A 26,715-nucleotide genomic window follows, 5' to 3' on the forward strand; every position below is an offset into this window, starting at 1 on the left:
CATTCCAAGGGCTATGCAAATTATTCCAGCAGAATAATTCAAAGGCAGCAACATACTCATAACACGACTGACAATTTATAGTTGACATAAATCCCTCAGGCACTCCTTTTTTGAGGAAGAGAGAACATCAGCTACTTCTGCATAAAGCTTGCATTGGTGAACCATTGCAAACAATGCACATCTGCTGAATATATGGCCCAGTGGTTCCAGACTACTGAAATCCAGCAGCTAAAACGGACCACATACATCATTTCCTCTGAGACTATGAAAGCCCTGATTGTAACCCCCTGCACAGACAGAGGTACTGCTTTCACAGCAATCTTTTGTAGCATCTGTGCTTTGAGGAATATATCATATAAATGCATCACAGAAAACAATTCATTAAAAAGGCAGGAAGGCATGGAAGGGAGAGACAAAAAGGTGGAGGTACTCCTCTGCAAGCAGGAAAACACAATGAGTTATTATTTGCATTACAGCGACACACTTCAGGCATCCATTTTGCTAGGTATATAAAACATTCAACCAGCACTTTGTTGTTTTTTAGCTCATGTACACTTCAAACACGAAGAAGTGGGGAAAAGAAGAGGCTAAGTTTTTGTTCAATACCTAGACCAAATTAGTAGTGCAAAAACCTTGTCCCAGCTTTCTGAATAATCTGAAGAACAGACTTAAAGAAAGAGACAGGTCTGGTTATACACATCAGTTCCTGGAGCTTTTTCCACAAGGATGGTGTGAAATGAAGACAAACTCACTCTGCTCTGATCTATACCCTATGCTTCAGCCAGACTTGTCTAATAAATTTTAAGCCTAGGTAAGACAGTCTTGCTGGCTTCAATTCAAAGGGCCAACAAAACTTTCATTCATTGAGTGTAAAACTTCATTCTTATTTTTTTTTTGGTAACCTCTATTATCCAATGGAAGTAAAAGCCAGCGTAATAGTATTACTTCTATTTAACAAATTGTTCAGGCTTTGAAGGAAGAACCTAGAGGACTAAGCTCTTCCAATTTGTTGCCCCAGCCACCACAACCAGCAATGCAGTTACAAAAAACAGACTACCTAAGGGTCAATGAGAAACAATTTCTTCAAGGCTTCATCAATTCCAGGGCACTTCACTAATGCTGGAGTATGAAACACAGTGTTGAAAGGCTTATCTTCATCTACTGTGTATCTGACACACTGAAACTGAAAAATGTGGATTGCCCAAGACATCTGAAATCAACAATGAAATCTTCTATCTTGTTGACAACGATAAGAAAGACACTAAAAAGCAGTACTGCACAACACTAGAGTTTCCAAACCAGAACACAACTTAAGAGATGTCAGGCACCCCCCTAAAATCTAAGAGCCCATTTTCTTCACGTGCTTTACTGCTGGCTTGGCAGCCCTTTCACTTCTAGCCAGAGTAGCACAGCCACTTCAGAAAGAAACTAACTTTGATTTACAGACTAATCAACAGCTTCACCACAGGACCAAAGATTCCAAAAGCATATCTACATTAGCACATAAAAGTATCACAATTTCAACTAAAGCTATTCTTGCAGGCAGGTGGAAGGATCTGCATTTTCATATTATTGTTTCCCAGCAAAATTAGAGAGTAACAACTGTCCTGGTAAATTCATCTAGTAAAAAAAACATGAGAAGCTATAGTGTGGGCTGTCACTTCAAGCTTGTTGTAAATAGGTCAACCACTCTGCATCTCAGAGAAGTTGCTTTTATCACCCAGACAGTAACTTTTCTAGGTAAGTTTCTTCCTTTACCAAAAAGCTAGGAATGAACAAAGAACCTATTCTGTCCCAATATTCCCATATTAAAGGAAAAGTCAAGCTGTTGGCCAAGAAGCAGAGGATACTCCAACTCAAGTCTACCTCCTGTACTTTGTGAAGCTTAAAATCCCACCCCTTGAGGATTAGATATATCTGGTTAACTGAAGAGAAATGCTGGATGGACAGAACTGCTCAGAGGTTGCTCTTTCATGTCCAGCTTCATCACTCTAGGCCTCCACATGAGAGTCTGCCCAGAACACAGCTCCAAGCTGCAGATCTGCAGCCACACATTTCCCAGTTCCTATCTTTGCTCCTTCAAACTGCCACTCACCAGCTGTACTGTTGGACCACTCTTCACATCTAGTCAGAAGATAAAGCACATTGCTCCTAACTGAGTGGGGGTCATGTATACCTACCAAAGGAATTTTTCACCCTCTGCAAAGTAGAAGACATTTACGGTATTTCTGCTGCAAATTCAATCTGTGTTAACAAAGTCAACTGTTTACTTCTGAGGACTCCTATTGCTGCAGCAGAATGAGGTAAAAGGTGCTGTGACTGCTCCTCTGAACTCCTTCCTTCTCCTTGAAACTCTATTACAGTCTTGCTATTACTGATGGGAAACTTTATCCCACACAAGTGGTCACCAAAATAGCTGCATATTTTTAAACCACAATTCCTTTGATGTATTGCCTATGAAAATACTTCAAGATGAATGTTTCTCAGTACTTTGGGGTTTCAAGTCAGGTCACTTTGTGGGACTGAAGCAGTTGGCAAGGTCTCATGAGTGATTTGTAATTATTTATGAAAAGTTAAATTAGATGAGGATATAAATTTTGATAAGATAAGCATGGCAGCTATGCCATGATTTGAAGAGGAGAAAACAGCAAGGTACTTACAAATTATTAATTTAATTCTTTTCCCTTGCACCCTCAGCCCTTCTTTTTTTTTTTTTTTTAATGTAAGCAGGCTTAGTGCTTAGGAAAAGAAAGATGGCTCAGGTTTGCTACAGGACTAGCAAATGCTTTGTATTTCACTAGCACTCTAGCATGGTGCAACTGTCTGCACATGCATGGATACACACACACTTACACAAAAACAATTCCATCTTTTCCAAATGTCACTGGATGAGGTCTTACAAAGGCAAGCAAATCAGTATGGGCATAAGAGAAGAAGGTCCTTTATGCACTTGTATTTGCCCAAATGTAGATGTATGTAACTCAAGTACTCTTCACCTTCAGCCCTTACCCTCTGTGAGGTTATTTTCTTAAGGTTTCATAAGAAGAATAGGCCTAAAGGTAAGATATGGAGTAGAAGAGGAGACTGGCTTTATAGCTGAGATAGCAGAAGAGTTAGGCAAGGAGTAAACAAACAAGCAATGACCAATGTGAGGGAAATGGACATGTGAGATTATGACAAGAACTTGCCAAGCTGAGGAAACAACGTGGTGAAAAGACTTGTAATTACCAAGTCCCTTCATCCAGGAACACACTTGCTACTCTATGTGTAGCAGCTTTTTCCCAATTGAAAAGCAAAGGTATCAGCTGCCTTAGCTGAGTCCAGCTTGTGTCCTTTATGGGGGCCAGCCACTAGATGGTGACACCATCACAAATCTCACCTGCCGATAACCAGAGGGCAGCGGTGCATGCAGAAGCTAACACCACTAATCCCAGTTGTGTGTCCAACTGCACCACGAGGATCAGATGCTTTCATGCAAGTGGGCTGGCTGCCATCCATAAACAGCACGTTAAGTGGAGGCATACCCCCTTTAGGGACCAGCATTTGCTCCAAAGCCATTTCCCTTGGGACAAATTATCATGAGTGGCTGAGGAGAGCAACAAGTGCTATACTTCTCATTGCTTCAAGGATTTATTTTATTGGTGTGCAATACAAGTACTTTTAAGTGAGGAATTTGGTCGAGATGCATACTTACTGCATTTAAGTGAAGGATATGGAGGATTCATGTTGTTTACTAATGGGGACACAGGGGCCAAGTTATTGGCCCTGTCCATTCTTTGACACCCAAATAGCAGCAAAATAAAATATGTGGGGAGCAGCAACATGACCAGGAAGCTGAAGAAAGGCTCCTTCTATCCTGAAACCACCAGCTACACCAACAACTGGACAGCAAAACCAACCTCCACTAGAATGGTGCACTTGGAAACGTTGCCTTGACACTAAACATGGGACATGCCAAGGAAGGCTGACATTTTAGTCATCCAAAGACTATACAAGAGGCTTCCTACAAGACTATACTTCCAGGGGCAGCTTACTGTTTACCAACTTTTCTAGCAGCTCTCTCATTCAGCCTGTCACAAAAACTCCTTACTGTGCTGGTACAAGCTGGAGGGCTCACATCACATAGGGCTAAGGCAGCTGTCACATTCAGGACTCCTGAGCATACCCAGCACACCACTGAGGTACTAGTTTATTCTGGTATTCATGGGGGCATCTCCTAACCTGGTCAAGGCAGGTTTCTTTTCCACACAGATTTTCAAGCATTGGTGCTAATGGTGCTGGAAAAAAAGACATAACTGTCTGTCTTGCTCACTCTCATAAGCCACATTCCTTTTCTCACTTCCCCAGCAGATCTGTTAGCCATTATTAGCAACACTCTTGGCCTCCCTAAAAACAGAGGGCCATAACTACAACTGGATTATGTCCTTTGGACTGGAAGTCTGGCCCAACTATGTGCAGCCTCTTGGAAAGCTCTATTAAATTGCCTGGTGGCTGTAGACTTCTATGAGCAGCAAGTGGGTGGGGCTTGCTTTGGAAGGGGGACAAGAAACAGCCTCTCACCCACTGCCCCACTTCCAGAGCAAAGCAGAACAGAAAGGGAAATGCTGATGACAGCAAAGGATTCACAAAGAGGGTGAAAAATAGATACAAGTTTCCAGTCTGTTTGATGATCTGTCTGTACTGAAAGTCACCTCCACTTACATAACCAAATTATTACACAAATTAGAGTACTTAATTTGAAAGCTTCTTGCAAAGCACAGTAAGGCTGAAAAAACACATGAGCTTTCTCTTGCCCCATTCTATCATGACCTCCAGCCAAAGCCACAAGAGCAAAGCAAATCTCTTTTGCTTTGTCTTGCAGGAAGTCAAATACAGCTGTGCTATTACACAGCATCACTAGAGAACCTCATCAAGGAAGCAAAAATGATGGTGAAGCAAGAGGTTCACTGCTGGCTCCCTTCATCTCCTTATCCTCACCAACAAGCTAGCTTCCATTATTGGCAGTCCAAATCTTGACTTCTTGCCTTTTTAGTCAGTGCTCCTGAGAGCACTTTCAGAAAGGTCACCTACTTGACACCCATCAAACATCACAGTGGAAAGGCCCTTGTGCTTACTCCAGCAAGCCTGTTAGAACATTTTGACTAACAATAAAAGTCTAAATAAAAACAAGGCAGCAGGGCACCCAGGTATCTTTCCTTCTAATTTTCTACCCAAAACTATGACATTTACTTTTGGCCTTTGTTTTACAGGTCCAAAAACCATTCCCTGTCTGTGGTATAACAGCAGAACGTTTGCTAAAGATTAACCAGGTTCCCCATCCCTGCAGATTTCCTTGCCACTGAGAAGTCTGCACAACACTCTGTAATGCTTGACTTCCAACACTGCAAAATAAAGAGTGATACAGCTCTTTCATACGAAACTATGATTGCATCAGACCTCCCATCACTTCAGAAAGTATGAAAAATTAATACTCTCAGCAAGACCACAAATTAAAGACACAAGGTTGCATAAAGCACACAGAAATTAGTTTGGGCTTGCCATTTCACCTGCAGGGTATTAACTGGATAATTTTTTTCTGATGACAGCAGGAGCAAGCATTTTTCTTCCTCCCCATAAGATGCTTCTCACCCTATAGAATTCTAAACTCCATTTGAAACACATTAGAATCAGAGAGAATGGAGAGGTCTCTGTTAGATAAGAAACTTGGAAATTCTCTCCCATACACTTCATTCAAGTTCCTGTATGCACTTTGGTTGAAGACTCTTCAGTTGCCCTGCATCTAATTCCTGATACTGATTCCAGTGCTTTCCCATCATACCCAGACACTCTGTTGGAGGATGGAGGGAAAAGATTGACAGGAAGAGGAAGAAAGGAAGCTCTAAAATGCATTTATATGCATTTACAAGTAGAACCTTTCACATCCATTTGTAGATAGTATGTTTCATGCTAAGGGAAACTAGCTTCAGGAAATACCTTGTGATAAACACAGAGAAGCTAAAGGAAGAAAAAAAAACAACTTAAAGCCTGTTGTTAGAAGCTATTACATCTACTAAACTCAGGGAAGCCAAGTAGGCCCAAGAGATTAGCTAGAACAGGCAGAGATGAGTTGAGTCACAGGAGATCATGCATTGCTAAGTTAGTCTCACAGCTTGCATCAACAAATCACATTCCAGGTTTGCTACAGATGTAAGCAAGCAGAGGCTCTGCAGACTACATAATAATTGTGCCTTCAGCTGTGAGACACCTCTGGTAAAATAAGAGAAACCAATGCCATTCATGCCAACTAGCAATTTCTGGCTCCTTTCTGGGAGGCTTTTTTTAATTTCCACTTAAATGATTTTTAACTAGTTACTGAAAGTTCAATTAAGGCTAAAGGCAAAAGGTGGTAGGTAAGTTTCAGTGGAAAGGAAAGGAAAGGAAAGTGATGTAAGTGGAGGAAGGGCAAAGGAGTGCCTAATGAACAGAGTGCAGGAGAGAGGTACCTTGCACCTCTCTCAAAGGGATGTTTCCAGCAGAGTGTATTTTGCCTGACAACTGCCAAAGAAGGAACTGCTTTCAGCTAAGGTTAGGAGTGTTGGAAAGATGGTTGTCAAAACCAACACACAAAAGCATTTCAAAAGCCAGCTTACAACAGTGGATAAAAATAACCAGCGTATGACTCAAAGTTGGTCAGACAATGCTCATCTCAAAACACCTTTTTCCTTGTCTTTTGGACTGCATGAGATTTGTGCAATAAGACTTAACTCAGTCCTCAGTTCCAAGATCAAGTATTTCTAGACCCCGTACATACAGGACAAGGGGAAGCCAGGCTGAGAGTGAGAAGGCTCTGGTTTATCATTGCTGTTTGGAATTGTTTGAAAGAGCCACAGGTCTAAGCATTCCACTTGGGAGACTATGGCAGAGCTGAAGTGAGATCAATTAGAGGCAAATGGAAACCATATGCGATTTTAATGAAACAAGGAGCTGGTGCACATGACTTACTGCTGCAGAAGCATTTACTGCCTGAAAGGAATGTGCATCTGGCATTGATCATTTCCCAAACCATCAAGTGAGCAGTACCATGGCAAGTAAATTGGAGCATAAAATGGAGAGAGAGATTGCCTAAAGAAGTACAGTTAGGAGAGCAGCCTCTGCAAGGAGAAAACAGGTCCTTTGCCTGTGATTTTTTGACACAGTTGCAACACAGGCTGATGTTCCATTTCCATAGATCATAATAATAAACTACAAGAACAAGTGACTAAAATGGATCAAGTGGTATTTTAGGGAACCTACTACAGTCACAGATATCCCATCCTGATTCACTTAGGGCAAACTTTTACTCCTTGAGGTCATGGGCTCTGATTAAAGAACAAAGCCCTGTTGATCCTGAGCAAGAGTAATATACAGTCCTCATATGTGATGTCTGTTCAAATGCTGCATGTGTAAAAGCAACATCAAAATGGGTACACAATGAAGAGATTTGAGGCTGAAGAGGCGGTGTAGACACACCCTTTTGTCTGATTATTTTTCTTTCTGACTGCAAATTTCCCAAATTTCAATTTTGCTAAGAAAAGCCTTTAGCCTGCAAAGCTGTAGATAAGTTGCTCTACTGGGATATGGTCATTCCCACTGCAAACTGTGGTGTTGCAGCTTGATAGTGATTTTATTCTGAGAACCAGATATCTTCACCAAGCAGCCAAGACAATGCTCACATACATTACAAAGAGGAAGGAAGGAAGGAAAGAGGAAGGAGGGAAAGATGCTCTGATCCAGCACTCAAATATATATACAGCAAAAGTCCAGGGCTTGAACATGGTAAATGCTACATCACACTTCACAGAACAGTGAGATATCTGCAAAGCCAGATACACAGAACTGGCATGTCTTTGCTCCTTAGTGCTAAATTTTCCCTGTGGGATATTCAGAGTTAACAAGCATAATAAATTCATCACTGTGTTTTTCAAAGAGGCAACAGAAAATTCTTCGGCCAGATCTGCCTGTTTATTAGTCTTAACACCCCATGCAATTCATGAACACACCAACAGCTCACATCCTGGTCTAACAGGAGGAGGAAGGAGGGTCCTGCTAAAGGACAACATCTGAAAGCAATTTCCTTCTGTACATTAGAAATAGGGCAGCTCTGACAGCCCATGTAAACCTTTCAAAACAGGGAGTATCAAAAGCCACAGGCCTGGACACTCCCTGCTTCAGCATCTTATTTCAGAGGACTCTCCTTGCTTCAGCACCTCACCCAGCTGGGACAAGTGCCAGCATTCTGCAAGGAAGCTGCACTCCACTGATCATATGGTTTACACTCAAATTTGCACGTAGGAGCTAGAGAGGAAGAACTGTTTGGGAACATGTATAGATTTCACGGGTACTGGGTGGGCCTGCAAATTCCTTCCTGCATTAGAAAACTTGCATTCAACTGATAGGCTAAGCAGCTGCCCACACCAAAGAGGTATACATACATAACTAGGTCAGGCCTATTATGTGCTGTTCTGCTGTTTCTGTCTACACTGGACCTGACAGAACCTAGTATTAGGCCTGCCAGACCCTGGAATTAAACCTGCATTCAACAGTTTCTCCTGTGAGAAGCCAGTACCTTTGCCCATCATTCCTGAACTATTACAAATTATTCAGAAGCTGACAACCTCTGCAGACTGTTCACATACAGTGGACATCTGCATGGCACAGTTCTGGTTTACCATCACACACAAGGAATTTACTAATTGCCCATTTTATTGATGTCTACTATGTAACCACTGTCATTAACACTGAGGTTAGCTACAGGAATTTACTCTGAGCACCATATAAAGTGTGTAGCGCTCAGATTCTGATTCACTGCTCATTAAAGCAAATAGAAACCCTCCACGAGTCTTGCATCAGCTTCATGTACCACAGTTACCAGTCAAACTACAGGTCAAGGTCAGGACACTCTGAGGACAAACTTCACACTGACCTATTCGCCCATCAATCCAGAACTTTCCAGGTTGCCATGTAGTGCCCTGTAATTACTGTGTTCCAAAACATCATCCTTCATTTTGGACCTTCAAAGGGATATCTAAGACTAGAAAGACTTGTTGTGGGAGTAAGGTAAAAAGTGTGAAGAGTATGATATGAGACACCTCATGAAATAGGCAATGAGATGTCATAGTTTAATCTGGGAGGCAGCTAAACACCACACAGCTGCTCACTCACTCACCACCACCTCCAGTGGGATGCAGAGAGAATTGGGGGGAAAAAAAAAATCCATGAATTGAGACAAATACAGTTTAATAGGATGGAAAAAGAAGAGAAAATAATAATGATAGTAATCATTAAATATAAACAACTCAATTGCTTACCACCCACCAACAAATGCAGAGCCAGTTCCTGAGTAACAGCTCCCAAGCCAGCTTTCAACGTAGTTCATATACTAAGCATGATGTTGTATGGTATGGAATATCCCTTTGGACAGTTTGGATTAGCTGTCCTTGCTGTGTCTTCTCCCAGTTCCAGCAGCCCTCAATCTACTCACTGATGGAGTGGTACCCAAAGCTGAAAAGCCCCTCATCGAGTGTGAACAACAGCTGTGTGTTATCAACATTCTCATTCTAAATCCACAGCACTATACCAAATACTAAGATAACTAATGCTATCCCAGCCAAAAACAGGACATGAGAGGACCTGGGAGTCTAAGAACATCTATCAGTGATGATTCTTTACATGAGTAACACAAATACTGCACACTGTACATCCTCTGGCTCTGAAGACACAGGATCTTCCCTTTGCAATGACACAGAGCACTGACAGCAGAAAGGGTAGGCAGCCACCAGCCAGTTACCATTGTTCTTCAAAAAAATTCTCAGATCCTGACTGTCCTACTGACAGACTAGGCAAAGTTGTTTCATAAAAACTTCAGTGGAAAGAGAAAAAATATCACCATCTTGTTACCATTCTATTACATAAACTTCCTTCATCAAACTTTTCATCAGAATCTCATGTTCACGAGCAGCCATAGGCCATAATCAGAAGAGATTTCCAGAATTTGTGTGTCATTACTTGGATGTTCATCTGCATCCAGGTGCTCCCAATGAAGTATTAATTGGATAGGACTCTTAGCTAGCCTTCTGTAACCACTGGGAATACACTAGTTAACAGTGCCTGCCTGCCACCAATTGTTGACTTTCTTTTGTACAACAGACATTTACACAAATCCAAGACTAACACATACATTAGTGAGTTGTGTGTGGAAGTACTCGAGTCTGACCATATAAATCTTCAGGAGATTCACTCCAAGTGAACCTACCAGTCAGCTCGGCTGTGCCACTGGAGCTTGAGAGCTTTGTAAAGTATTACTACCAAAAACTTTCAGAAAATTCTAATTTGGAGACAGTAAGCATGCTTTCTAGTATCACTTCTTAGAGGTCCTTGTAACTTTTTAGACAAAAAGAATACAAACAAAACAAAAAAAGAAAAAGATAAAACACCAAACCATGCAGAAGTTCACAAGTTACGGCTGGATTGCAATTTCACAGCCTCCTGGCACAGTGATTGCTATTTCTGAATGCTCTAAGGCCCATTCACTGCTTAGGAGGCAACAGCTCTCTGGACACTGCGCTGCTGAATGTTTACAGACAAGGATGATCATTTCCAGGGCATACACCAAGCCTGACTGCTTCCTGCCTGTCTAGGTGTCCTGAGATATTGCTGTAACAGACTATTTTGGCAAAGCAATGAACCACCCCCTGCTCAGGAGCCATCTTTTTAAGGCTCCAGTTCAGCTCACACCTGGAACACAGGTGTAAGCATGTTTAAACATTGACAGGGAAGGAACTAACAGAAACACAAGGGGAAATACCTCGTCTCAGTCCACTGCTAGCAGCATGACCACAAAGTTGTTTGTTTATTAATGCAGAAAACGCAAGAACTGCCTCTTGTGAAGGACTGGAGCAAAGGAAGGGTATATAGATTTGTGTTTTAAAGGGATATCTCAGCATTCAGAAAAAGTTAACTGTAAACTCCAGAGAACTAATGAACTGGAACCTCTCCCAACATGAGAGGTAGTGTGTAACCTGATCAAAATCAGCCCTTTCAGAACTTACTGTTGGAAGGCTAACCATCAGGGATAGGACTGGTAGAAATGTTTCTAGAAATCCTTCTTCTTGTCAGCAAAAGAGGCTTTACTTAAGTCACGAATTTCTTAAGGAAAGCATCAAATTTGGCAAAATTGGTTTTTATTTTTTCACTCAGGAATGCTGAAGCTAATTATCATCCAGAATCAGCATTTCTCTCCAACTGCACTTGAACTCTGAATGTTGGTATATTTGTTGAAAAAGGACATTTTTAATTAATCCTTCAAAACATTAGATTTAGATGCATCAGAATCACTATTTTTTTTTTCCTGGAAACTACATGCCTCAAGACTGACACTTTCATTTTATCTCACATTTCAGATTGAATAAATTTTCACTATTTGAAAACTCTTCCATGGAACAGAAATTCTGACCTTATCCAGAATGTTTCTGGATCCCTCTATAAATCAGAGGTGACAACAACAAGCTCTAATTACAGAAGCAAGAATAAATTATTTTTATTCCCCTTCATGTTCAGAAGCAAGTAAATTCAGACCAATGAGAGCTGCAGGTGCTGAGAATTGGCACCATTTCAAAAAGTGAGCCATTATCCCCTATGATTTCAAACAGTATCTAAATTAAAATAAGCATTCAACATCAGAGATAAGTCCTTTAATTCACTATGCCAATAAAAGGCTGTCACCACTGCAGACTGTAAATGATCATAGACATACTAGATCTTTAAAAGCAGCCTAGGATACCACACATTTAACCTGTTCCTCAAGCAAAACACTGGCCTGCTGAGTGCTTGTACTTTGAGACTCCAGGCAAGTCAGCAAGTCAACTCTGTGACAAATGCCTTCCTACTCTCTTTTTCCTTTCTGGCCATTTCCAACATTTTGAAGCAGTATTGTTTGATTGCAGGCTGCTTCCTGAAGCAGCTTCCTTCAACTGTCTGTTGAACCCAGTGGGAATCTCTCCACTAATTTTAACCGGAGCAGGATCAGGCCCAGATTAAGTAGTGGTGGAATCCCTTGACTTATGAACTGAACAGCTGTCTCTGCCTTTCCAAAAGAAAGTTATTCCTGCAGCTGTTTTCCCCTAAGTGCCTTTGCTCCAAACTGTAAGAGAACTGGAGGGAAGGGGAGAAGGTGGAATTTTAACAACCCTTTAAAAAGGAGCATGAGCCACTGCGCAGCAGCTCTTTCAGTTCTACTCAAGCAGGGTCACTGCTGCCAGGCTCAGGCAGTCCTGAGGGCACGGGAAAAGTCGTCTTCTTGTTTTCACATCTCATCCACAGAATGGATAACGAGGGGGAGGGAGGGATCAGCTTTTGGGTTAATTAGCACCATGAACAGACAGCTGCATTGTCATTAAAAGTTCAAGAAGTCATTAGGGTCATCACTGAACCGCAAGATGTACACACTCGCACACGAGGCACACGTCTAAGCCTGGATTTTTAGTAGCCTTGCTCGGCTCTGGTTTTCCACTACCCCAAGGGAAACACTTTGAGTCAAGAACACTGAACTGTTGTAACTCTGAGGAGACAGGACAAAGGCACTCCTTCTGAATAGCAGTTGTTCATCCCCTTGGAACTGCTTAATTTCACACTTAATATACCAACTAAGAATAGTTACATGGCTTCTTTCCCCTGAGAAAACTCAGAGGTGTGGCTTACCAATGTACAATTTCACGTCCGTTTCTAATATCCTGTGGGACAAGCAGAGCCCAGCTAACAAAAGCAGGCTGCTGGTACACACCATTGCTTTCCACTGCTTCCTTCTGCAACCAAGGAAGCTGAGAAAGCACAACTTTGTTTTAGTAAATCCAATAACGTGCATGTATGAATAATAATGAAAAGATTAAACCTCTAAAGTGACAAGGACTGCTCTTAATAAGGTTTGGAGCAACACTAGCCTCAGAGTCACAAGTTGGCTTAAAAACAAAAACAACAGCGACTCATCCAACTATGCAAAACAGCCACAGATTACATTCTTATTGCCACAGCTTGCAGTCACATTTTCTGGTAAGGGACTAGAGTGAAAATGCATCAAGACAAGTAAGGATTCCCCTGCCACCTTCCAAACAGGGCAGGGAAGAAATACAACCTTAAATAGTTGAAACATCACTGCTTTTGCAGACAGCACTGGTACTGCCTGATCCTGTCAGCTGCAGCTTTGCATCCAACACACTCTAAAACCAAAACAGGACTGAAACCACCATTATTACACTGAAATCTCACCAAAATGTTGCTCTTTTTCCTGTGTGAAAGGAACACCGATCTTGCTCACTCTTGCTATTAAATTGGCAGGCAAACGTGTGGCTAGCTCATGAGTGTATAGTTCCATTCAGTGTTTGGTCTTTGCCAAGCAAAATTGCTCTGGGGATACAGAAACAAGTTGTTTGTTTTTTGGGTTTTTTTTAATATTTTATTTTAACCATTATAGCCCTGTTGGTGCTGATTTTCAGTATTTTTATGATGCCACCACCATTGCAGCAACCTTAGCAGGTATGTTCTCAAGAGGAAAAAACAGAATAAAAAGATATACTCAAAAATTCAAAATATATTGGTTCTAATTGTCCAAGTTAAGAGAGGTACTGTGAGCTCTGATGGATTTTATCAGAGAAAGAAGTCAGAGCAGTTCCTCTCAGTAAACTCATCTGAATTCTTCCCTCCCCTCAGGGCTCTGGGTTATTAGGGTTTTTTTAACAAAACATGCCTTTTCTGTATTTTCAACAGTGTAACCTAGTGATGCAACACCACAGATAGTATTTCGTAACAACTTAAGTTGATTTTGCCCTCTTGGTCCACACACATGCATCGGGGAATATATGCTGGAAGGAACCCTGCCATGTGCTGACCTGATGATGGCTTGATGAACAAATACAGAGCCAGCAGAAAAAAGTGTGATAACAAATACAGAACCAGCAGAAAAAGGTGTGCTAAGACAACATCACCCTAGGATCCTGTTCTGCTCCCTCTCCTGTCCTTCTGTCAGAAAGGCAGACTACTCAGGATGCGTGTAGGCAATGTTGTCAAATTCAGGAGAGGGGACTCTGAACGTCAGAGTTTACATCAATGGCCCAAGCTTCCATACTGCATAAAAGACAAACAGGAAAACAGTCTCTGAGACAGGAGGGAAAGAAAGACCCAGTGCTTTCCTTTATGCTACCTCTTCCAACATCCATTAGTACTGGAGGAAATTGGTATGAGAGAAGGATGTTCAGAAACAAACATGAGATCTTGCACTGACAGGAAGGAACCTATTGGCTTGAAAACTTTCCGGTACTAGTGAAAGCTTTGTTTCCCGTCCAGCCAAATACACAGGTGCTGTCTACCTCATTCAATCTCCACTACTTCTTCAACCAGTTTAAATATGGCACTGGAATAAAGGCCAGTAAGGACCTGCTTCCCACTTGGCTTGCTGCTCTTTTAAAAGTGTCAGTCTGTTGGAAATTACAAGTCTCCTTGGGATTAAGCCTGTTGTGCTACTCCAGCAAGCTCCTGCTAAATCACACAACACAAGGATTCCTCGGCAGCACAAGGATTTATTAGTCCTAGCTTTATAGTCCCATAATTATTTGGTGTCAGGAGACCTCTCAGAACAAACTGTAAGTAAATACATGATTCCCATCCTGTTGGCCTCCTAGCCAAACAGAAAAAGAGCAAACGAGAATACACTGGGAAACTCAAAAGATAGCTGCAGTTTAGAATGCATGTGGGAGGTAGATGAGACATTCATACTGATAACAAAAATAGACTCCAGAGTTGAAATAACAAATGCCTTTAAGGAGTTTTGGAAAGAGCTTTACACTGCAGAGTCTGAATCAATCTCTAACTACGAGGAATTAGGATGACAACCACAGAAGGGGGCTATGGGAAAGTAAGACTATTCTACATCAGGCTTCTGGGAGGTATATTTTATTAGCACCAGTACTCCAGCCTAGCTGGATGATGCACAGAACTCACTATCACAGGTTCTGTTGCAGGGTGCTTGTTCCAAAGTAAAGGTGTTAAAGGCAACATACTGGTAAGGGTCATTGGCTATTTGCCACCAGGTCTAGTTGATCTTCTCTGAACGGATACTATTTCATTAAAACCTTCCTATGATGATTTGGGGTCTCTTGAAGTGACACCTAGGATATTGTAGAATCCTCTATTTCTGTACTTCTCTGTGAAGCTGCAAACTGTTACACAGTGGCGGAAAAAGCAGGACAGCTGCTTAATTCTCTTGAAAATATACTGTCTTTAGAAAAGATGGAAACAGACATTGAAGTCTCCTTTTCATCTTGATCCTCTAAGGAAATAACCAACTAAATCCTTAATCCCCTACCTCCTTGGTAAAAACAAACAAAACAACAAAATACCAAACAAACAGACAAAAAAGGGACAGGTGCTGCTCTTCATATTTAGAAGTGAAAACAAAGGGCTTTAGAAATCATCCTGCCCTTACCCTCAGCAGAATCCTGTGCAATACTGAGGCTCTTGTGCAGGAACTGCTGCTCTTTTCTTCCCACACTTCTCTGGGTTTGTCATTTTTGCCTTGTAGGATGCTAAGGGAGAGCCCTGTATTTTGTGGCTATTGAAGTACTGTACACGATGGCTCCTTAAGTGCCCCAAGGGTCACTTCATTTTATTTCTTCTTGGACTGATTCTCTTCACTTCTTTGCATTTAAGACACTCATTATTGCAAGTGCTGTACTTTTCCATGCAGTGTGGTCCTTCAAATAGCATCTCCTGTTCCTTCTTAAACCTCTTTTCCCCACCCTCCCTTCTCCCAAATACCAGAAATTTTTCAACTTTTTGCTCTGTGCCATGTATAGTATATTATTTATTGGAGGAAATCATTTACTCAGAAACAGGCCCATGTATTCTAGACCAGAGATGAGTATGCTAAACAAGGAGACTGTTTCACTCTTAAAGGACTCCCTTCCTTTTGCCAGGGAAATTTAAAGCAGGAGACCCAGCAACCTCACACTTCAAAAGTTAAAGCAGAGGACCTAGCAATTGTGTACTTCACAAGAGCTGATCGAAAGGCTTTTTCACACTGTCACCTCAGTCCCCTTTAATCTGAAATGTGCATTTCTCTAGACCTATGAAAGGCAGGCAGGATATTTACAGCAGTGTCAAAAGGGGCAGGAAGTAGGAAACTGGGGTGGGTGTTTGGAAAGTGTATGAAGGGCTTACAACACTGGAGGCAACCTGGAACTCCTTCCCCTGAAAGAAGGTGCAGCTGAAGGAGAAGTGCCTGGGGAATAACTGGTTTTCTACAGATATCCTCTGGCTGTCTCCTCCTTTACCTCCTGCATTTCCAATGCCGGCTATTTCCTGTCTTTCAAAGTCAAGTGGAAGTTTTTAATTCTGTGGATTTCCTGTCTTGGTATAAGCAAATACTTTTTTCCCCTCTTATATTTTAACTGTTTGGAGACCAACAACAAAACCTGCTCACTATTTACAGCTGACCCAAGAAATTTGAGAAGGCTGATTAAATGTCAGAGGAGCAAGATCTTTGCTTGTTCATATATTCACTGAGTATGAGAGATTGAATTTGTTGTCTGAAGAAATGCTTCAGTGCTCTTCTATAGAAAATTAACAGACTAACATAATGCCAGCAGGCCTCCCTGTGGGCTGCACTGCAGTAACACCCAATACTGAGGGAAACACGGAGAAAAGGAAACAGATGTTGAAGTCCCCATACAGTAATTACAGTGCAGCATGAGGGAGTTAAAATTCATGTCCTTCAGTCTAGGCCAGCAGGAGCTTGGGTCATTTTGAACATGGCCCCGTGGAAAAGTACTCCTGTTTCCTGTGTGCTGTTGTGAGATTTATTTTTTTTTAATGAACCACCAGGGAGCAAGAAGTAATAAAATGTTGCCTTCATGTTGTTGCACCTGGTGCAGCTGTTACTATCTGTGTAAAGCAATGTGCAAATTTGATGCAGTTTCTATCTGCTTTGCTGGAGCAGTGGTGATCACACAGGCCAACAGAAACCTGGGCCTTTTCATGTCAAAGTCAAGGAATTAAGAAGGGAAAATTATTTTCCCTTCAGGGACCCCTACAGGGTCTTTTTTTTTTTTTATCTTTGGGCCCTTTCATATACCTTTCTTTACCTCCCCAATAAAATAGTTCCTAGCACTTAAGAACCAGCAGGGTTACAACATTCTGAAACGTTAACAACAGATGGGTAAAAGAAGATTGTGGGTTTTTTATGAGTGTGTATTTTTGTCCAGAATCAATAATGTGTTGAACAATGATGGCTCTGGCATTTGCATGCTCTCCTTTTATCTCCTGACTGCAGTAGGCCAGGTTGCTACATCATATGTATCAAAAGTACCTTAAGACAGCATGTTACACCTGGTTTAATTTAATTTGTTTCTCCTGCTACACAACCTGCATCGTTTTCCAGCTAAGTTGTACTTTCCTTGTAACTCACCTGGCGAAAATAAAAGGAGCCCAAGCCCTCCACATGCACACCCATGCAACCTGCACTTCCTGAAGGGCCACTTGAAGGAAAGTTGCATTCATCTGAATGGAGGAAGGCAACAGCTCTGCTAGAATCACAGAGGGTCCAGAGTAAAGTGCATGTGCTCAGTCCATAGCCAGTCCACCCAGCCAGGCTTTTTCAAAGCCTAAGCCATGATTATCAGTCAGCAATTAATACGCTACAGGCTGTTAGACACCAATCAGTAGAGCATCAGATTGTTTTATGTGGGTTCTCCTGCTTACATGTTCCTTACAGCCACAGTACCCATTCATTCTTCTGGCAGGATTAGATCCACCTTGGGCATACCTCACACAGTTGCAGATGGAGTGGCCTATCATATGTCAGTTAACAATTTCTGTTAGCTTGGACAACCTGTATCTAGTTTTTAAAAATCAATGATTCCACACAGATTTCTCCTTTCTCTAGTAACCCTCTACCCCCTGTACTGCAAGACTAATCTTTGAAGGGCCTTTGCCACTCCTACAGCTCTTAAATATCTTCTCCCATTGAGCCTATTACTGTGATCATCCTCTTCCCCGACCTGGAACAAAGACAAAATCTTTCAGAGCCGAGCCCACCGATGCAGACCACTAGTTGCAAACTAGCCCAACCCAAGACCTTATCCTGGAGCTGACAATGACCTGCTCAACATTCTCCCCAAGCACTTGTTTCTGATGCATTTCAGTCCCAGGAGGGACACCTCAGATCATCTCCTTTCTTCCTAAAATAAAAATGAGATTTTTACATCTCAAGCAAACCACAGCTGATACTTGATGAGGTTTGATGTTACTTTTTGCATATGTGCCTCTTTGCTATTTAACTTGAGTTTTATTGTCTGTATACTGTTTCCAAGGGCTGAAATTGCTCTTTGGAACGGTCTAATATAAACACTAGCAGGAATCTGGACTATTCATCGTCAACATTTATTTTACCAGCTCACAACTCAAGAGACTTCTATCTTCTTTCCAAAAGACTCCCAGAATTTTTTCTAGCTGGCAGCAATTCCGAATAAATAATCAGGGTTGTGTAAAACTGCTTGCATTTTTATGTTATTAGACACTGTCAGTTAATGCACTAAAACTTTACTCTGGTCACTCAAGCGAACTGCTTCACATTACAATAGAGGGTTAAGGCATTTTTTAATTACAGTTTTAAGTTCTCTAGTGTTCAGAACATTCACCTTAAAAACCTGAAGTCATCAAGTCAAATCCAACTCTGATACAAGATGGTGAAATACTGCTGAGACTAGTGGCATTGCACCTGCTTTACACAAGATATTTCCCTTCCACACTGATAGCCAGGTCAGATTTTAGATCTTGTATTAGAGGGTGTAAATCCATTTAGCCCACCTTGGCGTCATTTACCCGAGGTCCAGCACCAGCCTAATACTTTCAAATAGTAGAAATTTGAAAATCAGTGGTTAGCCATGTTTTCTCAAGTATTCCAAAGCAAATCCAGTTTAAACCTTGTTTTAAGTAATGACCTAGCCCATTATGGGCAAACAATGTTGGTAGCAAAATCAGCGGCAAGTAGAGCACTAGGAATTTTGGTGTGCTCTTTCAATCAGCTGCTCTAGAGAAAGAACTCTAGGATTATTTTTAATAAAGCCCTTGCAGTATGCCTTCCTCCTCTGTGCTTCAAGTACTTAGACCTTCAGCCCTATTTGCAACAACTGCTACAAAGCTGAGGAAAAGTCAAGACAATCTTACAACAGTTCCAAATGAGACAGCTGCTCTGATCGAATTTGTCTCAGAGAAGGCTACCTAAGGTGTAGTTAAAGAGCAGTTAACAGTCCAATAAAGTCAAATAAGTACACTTCCAAATGGCAGGTGGAAGTTCTTCAGAGGTTTGGATGAGCTAGAGTAGGCCTTTAATGAACTCTTCATTTGCTTGAAGGCCCAATTTTCCTTTCTTATCTCTCACATTACTATCATTTCACTAGTATAATTTAAGTTGCTTCCAGTTTACAGCACCATGTAAAAGACAGCACCATGTCCTCAGAGTCTACACACAGCAACAAGCAGTGCATCAGAGCAAGTGTCTCTTTGTCTTGAACAATAATTTAAAAAACAAACAAAACCAATCTCATAATTGAAAGGAAACTCAATCACACACACTGTAGATATTATGACTGAAATTAGTCCCTCAGATTAGTCTGGTTCAGAGCTGACAATAAAAGTGAGCCTGCCCTTGCCTGCTACCTCAAACCAAGCTGTCCTCTCAGGTTTACTGGCTCTTATGAACTTCCAGAGAGCATCCAGTGGGAGTTTCATTTGATGACAAGACTTCCTATCCAGACCAAACAGGCTCCTTTCTTCAGTGATGTACCCTTGGCTATGCTACATAAGAGTACCACATGGCCTTGGAGCAGTGAAGAATAAGAAATACTGTTACATGGAAAAACTAAGTTTTCATTACTTCAAAATTAAGTTACGGCCAAGGTGACTCAATGAGTGCTCCTACTAAAGATTCTTGGGCCCACCCACCATGACCATCAGTGGGATTATGCATGAGTACAGAGATCCATTTCATCAGATTCCAATCCAGTTGCCATAGCTAAGAGACTCTGAAAGAGCAGGACTAACTCTGTTTAGTGTCTTGGAGAATGTGAACTCCACTGAAGCTGAGAATGAATACGTCACCTCGTGCCACCTCTCTTACAGTGAAACAATCAAATCTGCTCATCCTGAAAAACAGGCACGAACAAAACAGGCCCTTCCCAACCCCAGATGAAAACTTTTGCTAAGTTACAAAATGCTAGTACTGCATATGGCTGTAGATAACTATGTTCCCACCAGCCCACTTCTTCCCAGAAACACTAGAGAAGCAGTTGACAGGTGGAGAGTTCTCAAAACAGGTGGGAAAACAGTGAAAATAAGAATACAAGAAATTTCACCATAAAGCAAAGAGCTCTAAGGCTCAAGGTTAAAACATCTGGCTCTCCTCTGGCTCAGAGGTCTTGCTGGAGTTACTTCCTGCAGGAGATCTGGAGTAGCATATGCAATAGGAAAAAGATACCAAAGGAGCCTTATATAACATTCTGCACTACATTGTCCAAACAGCAATTTCCACCACATTTTTTTTTTAATACATGCTTTTGGAAAAGTGACAAACTCCAGATCCCACACCGGGGAACTCTCTACTCTGCTATGAATTTTAATTAAAAATAACCAACAAATAACCAACTTGTATTTTTTGCTTCTATTACATATGGCAACTCAGTTTAGAATGGCCATCTTTCTGTCAGAAGACATGAGCAGGCACACAGAACACCCTTTTTTACCACAGTTTTTACCATCAACACTGGAATTCCATAGAGGCTAAACAAATCTCCTCAATTTCTTCCCATGTATAATGGAATTCAATGCTTCTCAGATTTCCTGCTTCTAAAATGCCTCAAAGGGAAGTTCAGTCTAAACATGAAACCACATCATTACTTCCTCTCCAAAAGCCTGATTCCAAAGTGGATACAACACCTTTGCAACCATTATCATGACATGCAACCCAAAAGTTTGGTTTACATTCCACTCGAAAGACTGGTATAATAATTAGTTAGAGCTGCTTATTTTAACTTTTAAATTATTTTGGCAGACCTTTCTTGTCTGCCTTAAAGGATAAGACAGCACGTGTGACCTCACTACAGACCTCAAGGCATGGGATACATGTTCAAAATTTCACCTATGCTCCAGTTGTTCTGTGTATCTATTCTAGCTTATTAGTGAGAAGGCAGAATTATCAATTCAAGAAAAACAGTGAAAGAAAAGGAGCAGGTTTTCAATTAGATGCTTAGACATTGGGCCAAACAAGCCCAGGAGGGAAGCGATGCCATCCAGAGGGACCTTGACAGGCTGGAGAGGTGGGCACAAGCCAACCTCATGAGGTTCAACAAGACCAACTGCAGGGTTCTGCATCTGGGTCAAGGCAATCCCAAGCACAAATCCAGGCTGGGCAGTGAGTGGCTGGAAAGCAGCCCTGAGGAGAGGGACGTGGGGGTGCTGGTGGACAAGAAGCTCAACTTGAGCTGTCAATGTGCACTTGCAGCCCAGAAAGCCAACCAGAGCCTGGGCTGCATCAAGAGAAGTGTGGCCAGCAGGGCCAGGGAGGTGATTCTCCTCCTCTACTCAGCTCTGGTGAGACCCCACCTGGAGTACTGTGTCCAGTTCTGGAGCCCCTATTACAAGAGGGATATGGACATGCTGGAAGGTGTCCAGAGAAGGGCCACCAGGATGATCAGAGGGCTGGAGCACCTCTCCTATGAGGACAGACTGAAAGAGTTGGGCTGTTCAGTCTGGAGAGGAGAAGGCTCCAATGTGACCTTCTTGTGGCTTTTCAGTATATGAAGGGGGCCTACAAGAAAGCTGGGGAGGGACTTTTTAGGCTATCAGGTAGTGATAGGACTAGGGGGAATGGAATAAAGTTGGAAGTGGGGAGATTCAGGCTGGACGTGAGGAAGAAGTTATTCACCATGAGACTGGTGAGAGCCTGGAATGGGTTGTCCAGGGAGGTGGTTGAGGCCCCATCCCTGGAGGTGTTTAAGGCCAGGCTGGATGAGGCTCTGGCCAGCCTGATCTAGTGTGAGGTGTCCCTGCCCATGGCAGGGGGGTTGGAACTACATGATCCTTGTGGCCCCTTCCAACCCTGACTGATTCTATGATTCTAAGCATGAGCTTTCTCCTCCTCTGCTGTTTCTTGCTCTTCTCATACCATATTCTCAGTTCAAAGGAGGTTAGCCACTACAGATGTCATGAACTCAGTACTACAGATATGGCAGGATGGAGAAATGAAGGCTTCCTTAGCACTGAGAGACTCTAAGAGTTTACCCTCACCTCCCCAAAGCTTGCCAACTCCCACTCAGGAAGAGCGGGGTTATTTGGAACACAGAGGAACACTGCCCACCAGAATCTTTGTTGAATCAGATATTTCTTCCCCCAACACAAACTACAGAAAGGAATGTTATTTCGAGGTCCTTTGAACTCGGGTAAGAGATAGCTTGTAGTGCCACAGCTCTTTTCTGAAGTATGTGCATAAGATGAAAGTAAGATAGGTATGGAGTGGACAGAGTATTTTATCGCTGGTTTGCCTCTCTCTCTTCCCACAACCTTTTTTGGGTTTGGTTGGTTGGTTGGGTTTTGTTTGGTTTGGGATTGTTTTTGGTTTGTTTGGGGTTTTGGTTGGTTGGTTTTTGGTTTGTTTGGGGTTTTGGTTGTTGTTGTTGCTTTTTGTTTTGTTTGTGGGGGTTTTATTATTTTTTTATGTGTGGGGTTTTTTTTGAAGGGGAGGTAAGGCAAAGAATGGGCCAGGAAGGAGGTGTTTTTCCAAACCTGAGAATGCAACATTCAGCAGCCAAGCTCAAAAGTTCCTGCTGCTCCTGCAAAAAGAGGACAAACAAGCCCTTTTCATGTTAGCTATGTCCAGCTGGAAATGTCACAGCTTTGTCACAATGGAACAAAGCATGCCTGGTGTCTGTTCTTTCAAAAGGTCTGTTAATTCAAACAAAAGAAAAATACTCACATCTGGAAGGGGTCATAGGCAGGGGGCAGGAGTGGAGGAAGCAAAGTTCAGATGGCAAGTCATAGCAGTTGCTGTTTGTCTAATTATTGTACTGCCTGTTCTGGCACTTATTGATCCAGTTAAAGAAAGAAAGCCAAGAGTTAAAACAGCAATTTTATTATTGATTGACCTCAGAGGGCCAGATAAGACACACCTCTTCACTTCTTCTCCATTCATCATGCTGGAACACTCACGCTGAGTGAAAAGACCCCTTGTGAACAGGCTGGCAGTAGTCCTTTCCCTTCCCTCCCCCACCTCCTCTTTTTAATAAGGAAAAAAAATAATTGTTGTGTATGGAGTCCAAGTTTCCTTCAGAAGACCACAACTTCCACTTTCAACTGATGTACATATTGAAATCTTGCCCTTCCCAATGGGCTTATTTGACCATCTGTTTCTGTAAAGATTAAAACCTTCTAATGACTGAAGAGTTGGGAGGCTGTATCGGAATTGAGCCACGGGGAGATCAAAAATTAAATGTCTAGTGAGATCAGATTAAAGGAGAAGAGAATAAACTTGAGAGTAGGACTTCATTGGCTAGGCATGAAAGACTAACAGTAAGAGTTTTCATTACACTTCTAAGCTAAGTTTTCTGCATCTTCAGAATCCAGTGCTTCTAAAGATGAAAAACCTCTCCTAGGCTGCCACCTAGCTATTTAACTTCTTCTATTGTTTTAAGACCTATTTGCTATTAAGCTTTTTTGCTCCAGCCCTTACTGCATTGACTCCTCCCTTTTGAGCTGGTATTTTGTCAGGAGTTTCAAGAGCGATAAAAACTTGCTGCCAAGTCCCTTTCTTCCCCACAATGTGTTTTATAACCCAGCGTGTAGTTTAGCCTGTCTAAACACTGCACTAGTACACGGCCATCGGTTTCCATGGAGATGGTTAACTCCTCCAGAGCCAGAAAGCTTCAGTGTACTTTTTTGCCTTTTTGAGCACATAAGGAACATGACAGCATTTACTAAAATCAGCCTGCAGAAACATCATCACATTTTCCAGAGAGTTCTAGCAAACCTAAGGATTTAACTTTTGCTTCTGCCCATCACACAGAACTGTGGTCTCAAGCAAACTTGCATTTCAATCTTCTATTAGAACACTCCTTCCCTTTTGCTTCTCCTCCTTTGCATTGCCATGATGTCTGAAAGCATGACAGCCCCACTGACAAACTTTTTTAAATACTATGTCCTAGAGCAAAGCCAAGGACATAATGTAATGAAGAGTCCTGAACACAGAAAGCAGAAATGAAGGAGATGACTTCAAACTCAGTTGGACAATCAGAGCAGGAATTGAGAAACTTTGTGCCCTAGAGTTTAGAAGCACTGTTATATGAAATTTCATACGTTACCATAGCCCCAGTCACTTATGCATTTAGCAAACATATATCAGTATGCATTCATAACAAAAACTTACTTAACATCATTTTAAGAAGTTGAATTAAACTCTAAATTACCTTTAACCTAACATAACATGACCTAATCTGAGCATGTTAGTAGCCCACCCTCTCAAAATATAGGTGATGAAGCCCACATGCTGTCATCAGCTTTAGCTCTGGACAAATAGGCTCCCAGTCTCACTTGGGACAGAAAGGGCCACTTAGGTGGCACGTTCATTGATCCAAAGTATGGATTGGCCACAGAACTTTGAATACTGATGCTTCCTGGAAGAATTCTCCAGTATAAAATTATTTTATAAATAATTTTCAGGCTATCATCACTGAAGCAAACTGTAACCTCCTCAGCACTTTCAACATGTTGGAATTTTTTTTTTGGCACTCAAGAGCAGATACACTATACAAACCAGACATGAATAACCAGGCATAACTGCAGTTTCTGTAGAAGAGTTAAAGGCAAGACAGAGTTTTTTTTGTTTGTTTGTTTTTTGGTTTTTTGGGGTTTTTTTTGCCAATAAACTTAGCTAACTTGAAAGACTCACTGGCAGGAGTCATAGCAATGGGTGTTCTGCTGTCACAAGAATTATTTTCTATTTGACTTCATAGTAGTTGCCCAGAAGATTTCTCTGCAGATTCTGCCTGAAGTTAGTACTGTGTGGACACCAGCATTGCAAAGTTCCCTAATGCCTTTTACACTGTGCTACTAAAACAATTCACGGAGGTGCAAGGAGACTTCACTCACACAATCCACTCATGGTTTCTGAAGTCACAGCCTGTATTTACTGTTATGTGCACATGTGTCCTGTATTAACTCAAAGGACACCACTGATTGATTTCATATACTTTGCCACAGGACAGTTAGCAAGCATCAACCAACCCTATTTGCTTAACCATCTTTGGCTACAAACCAAAGAACTTAAGACCAGAGTCTCTAATACCTTCTTCTCAGAGATTATGGGTATTCCCTTTGTCCCTTATTTAAAGTTAGCGTAGTGAAGTCCCTGAGGGATGCCAAAACCCATAGTGGAGGGCATCAACCAGAATCCAGTAAAAATGTACTTTCCAAAAAGTATGCATGATTGCACACCTCCCACAGCTGCAGAGATCATAATGTTAGCATGCAAAAAAGCATGGAGACACTTGCTACCTGCTTCTCCAGCCCCTCCTGAAGTTACTGGTGCAGCACCACAAGCCTATCTGAGCTGCCCCTTCCAACACCAACCGTTGCAGGTGGTTTCTTGGCTTGAGAGAACTAGTCCTAATCCTATCTCCTATTATTTGTCACCAAGTTGTGGAAGAAATTTTGTCTGCCCACACCCCAATTATGTTTTTGTCCTGCTGTAGGAAGCAGGCCACTCTTATAATTACTGATTTCTTTGAAGTATTTCTTGGAGAGGCTGCTCCCACTGTCATGCAACAGGATCCATCACCACAGCACACCTTCACTCCCCACCACCTTTCAGAGGTCTGCCACCATACATTTCTCCTCTTAGCACCCCAGATGTATGCAGAGCCATACCCCATCCTGAAAGGTGAAGTCACCCCTCACCACTTTAACCTACCCTTCCTCTGTTTTCACTGCTTACTTGTGGTGACAAATCAACTGCTGCCCGCACCCCCTTTGGGTGCCGCAGAACTTTCCAGACACGCAGGCTTCGCTGCAGCGGGGCAGGTGCTGCCTGCTCACGAGAGGAGCCTCATCTTTCCCTCACGGAGCCCTCCCGACCCCGACGGGCAGCTTCACCCCGCGGCGGCTGAAGGGCGAGGAGAAGGCGCCGCCTGCCCGCGGTACTTACCGATGTCAGAGTTGCAGAAAGCGTCCTGCGGGTGGATGGGGACACAAGTGCAAGCCTCCACCACCAAGTCACGCAGGCTCCAGCTGCAGAGGAACACGACGAGGAAGCTCAGCCACGCCGTCATGTTGCCCTCCGAAGTGCCTCCTTACTTCTGCGGAGCAGGAGGGCAGCCGCTTGTTTCGTTCGCCTCACTTTATTCTCACTTCCTAAGAGCCCACGCTCCGCGACCTGCCTGCCTCCTCACACTGCTCTTCTCAGTCTCTCGCTAGCGTCAGCAGCACAGCCCTCGCTCGGTGGGACGGTGCGAGTCTAAGGGCACGGCAAGTCTGCAGCTCCCGGTGGCCGAGGGGTGCGGCACGATGCGGAGCCGTGCAAAGCTGCGCTGCACAGCGGCGGCCCGGTACGTGGAGTTATAGCCTCGATCACGCCCCGGACCAATGGGAGCCCCGCATTACCTCATC

At 42.4% G+C, this 26,715-nt stretch overlaps 2 protein-coding genes across 3 annotated transcripts in view; one reads left to right on the forward strand and one right to left on the reverse strand.

Annotated features, from left to right (window-relative positions):
* Window positions 1-26,378, reverse strand: part of TIMP3 (TIMP metallopeptidase inhibitor 3) — a 36,143-nt gene extending 9,765 nt beyond the window's left edge. Inside the window, exon 1 of the mRNA XM_054387009.1 lies at window positions 26,255-26,378. Within this exon, the coding sequence (XP_054242984.1) occupies window positions 26,255-26,378 (124 nt within the window). The remainder of the gene's footprint in view (window positions 1-26,254) is intronic.
* The window catches only part of SYN3 (synapsin III), a 172,290-nt gene that overhangs the window by 61,423 nt on the left and 84,152 nt on the right, over window positions 1-26,715 (forward strand). The gene's annotated exons all lie outside the window — the stretch shown is intronic.

The sequence above is a fragment of the Indicator indicator genome, chromosome 14 (assembly GCF_027791375.1).
Source record: "Indicator indicator isolate 239-I01 chromosome 14, UM_Iind_1.1, whole genome shotgun sequence".
Taxonomy (NCBI): Eukaryota; Metazoa; Chordata; class Aves; order Piciformes; family Indicatoridae; genus Indicator; species Indicator indicator.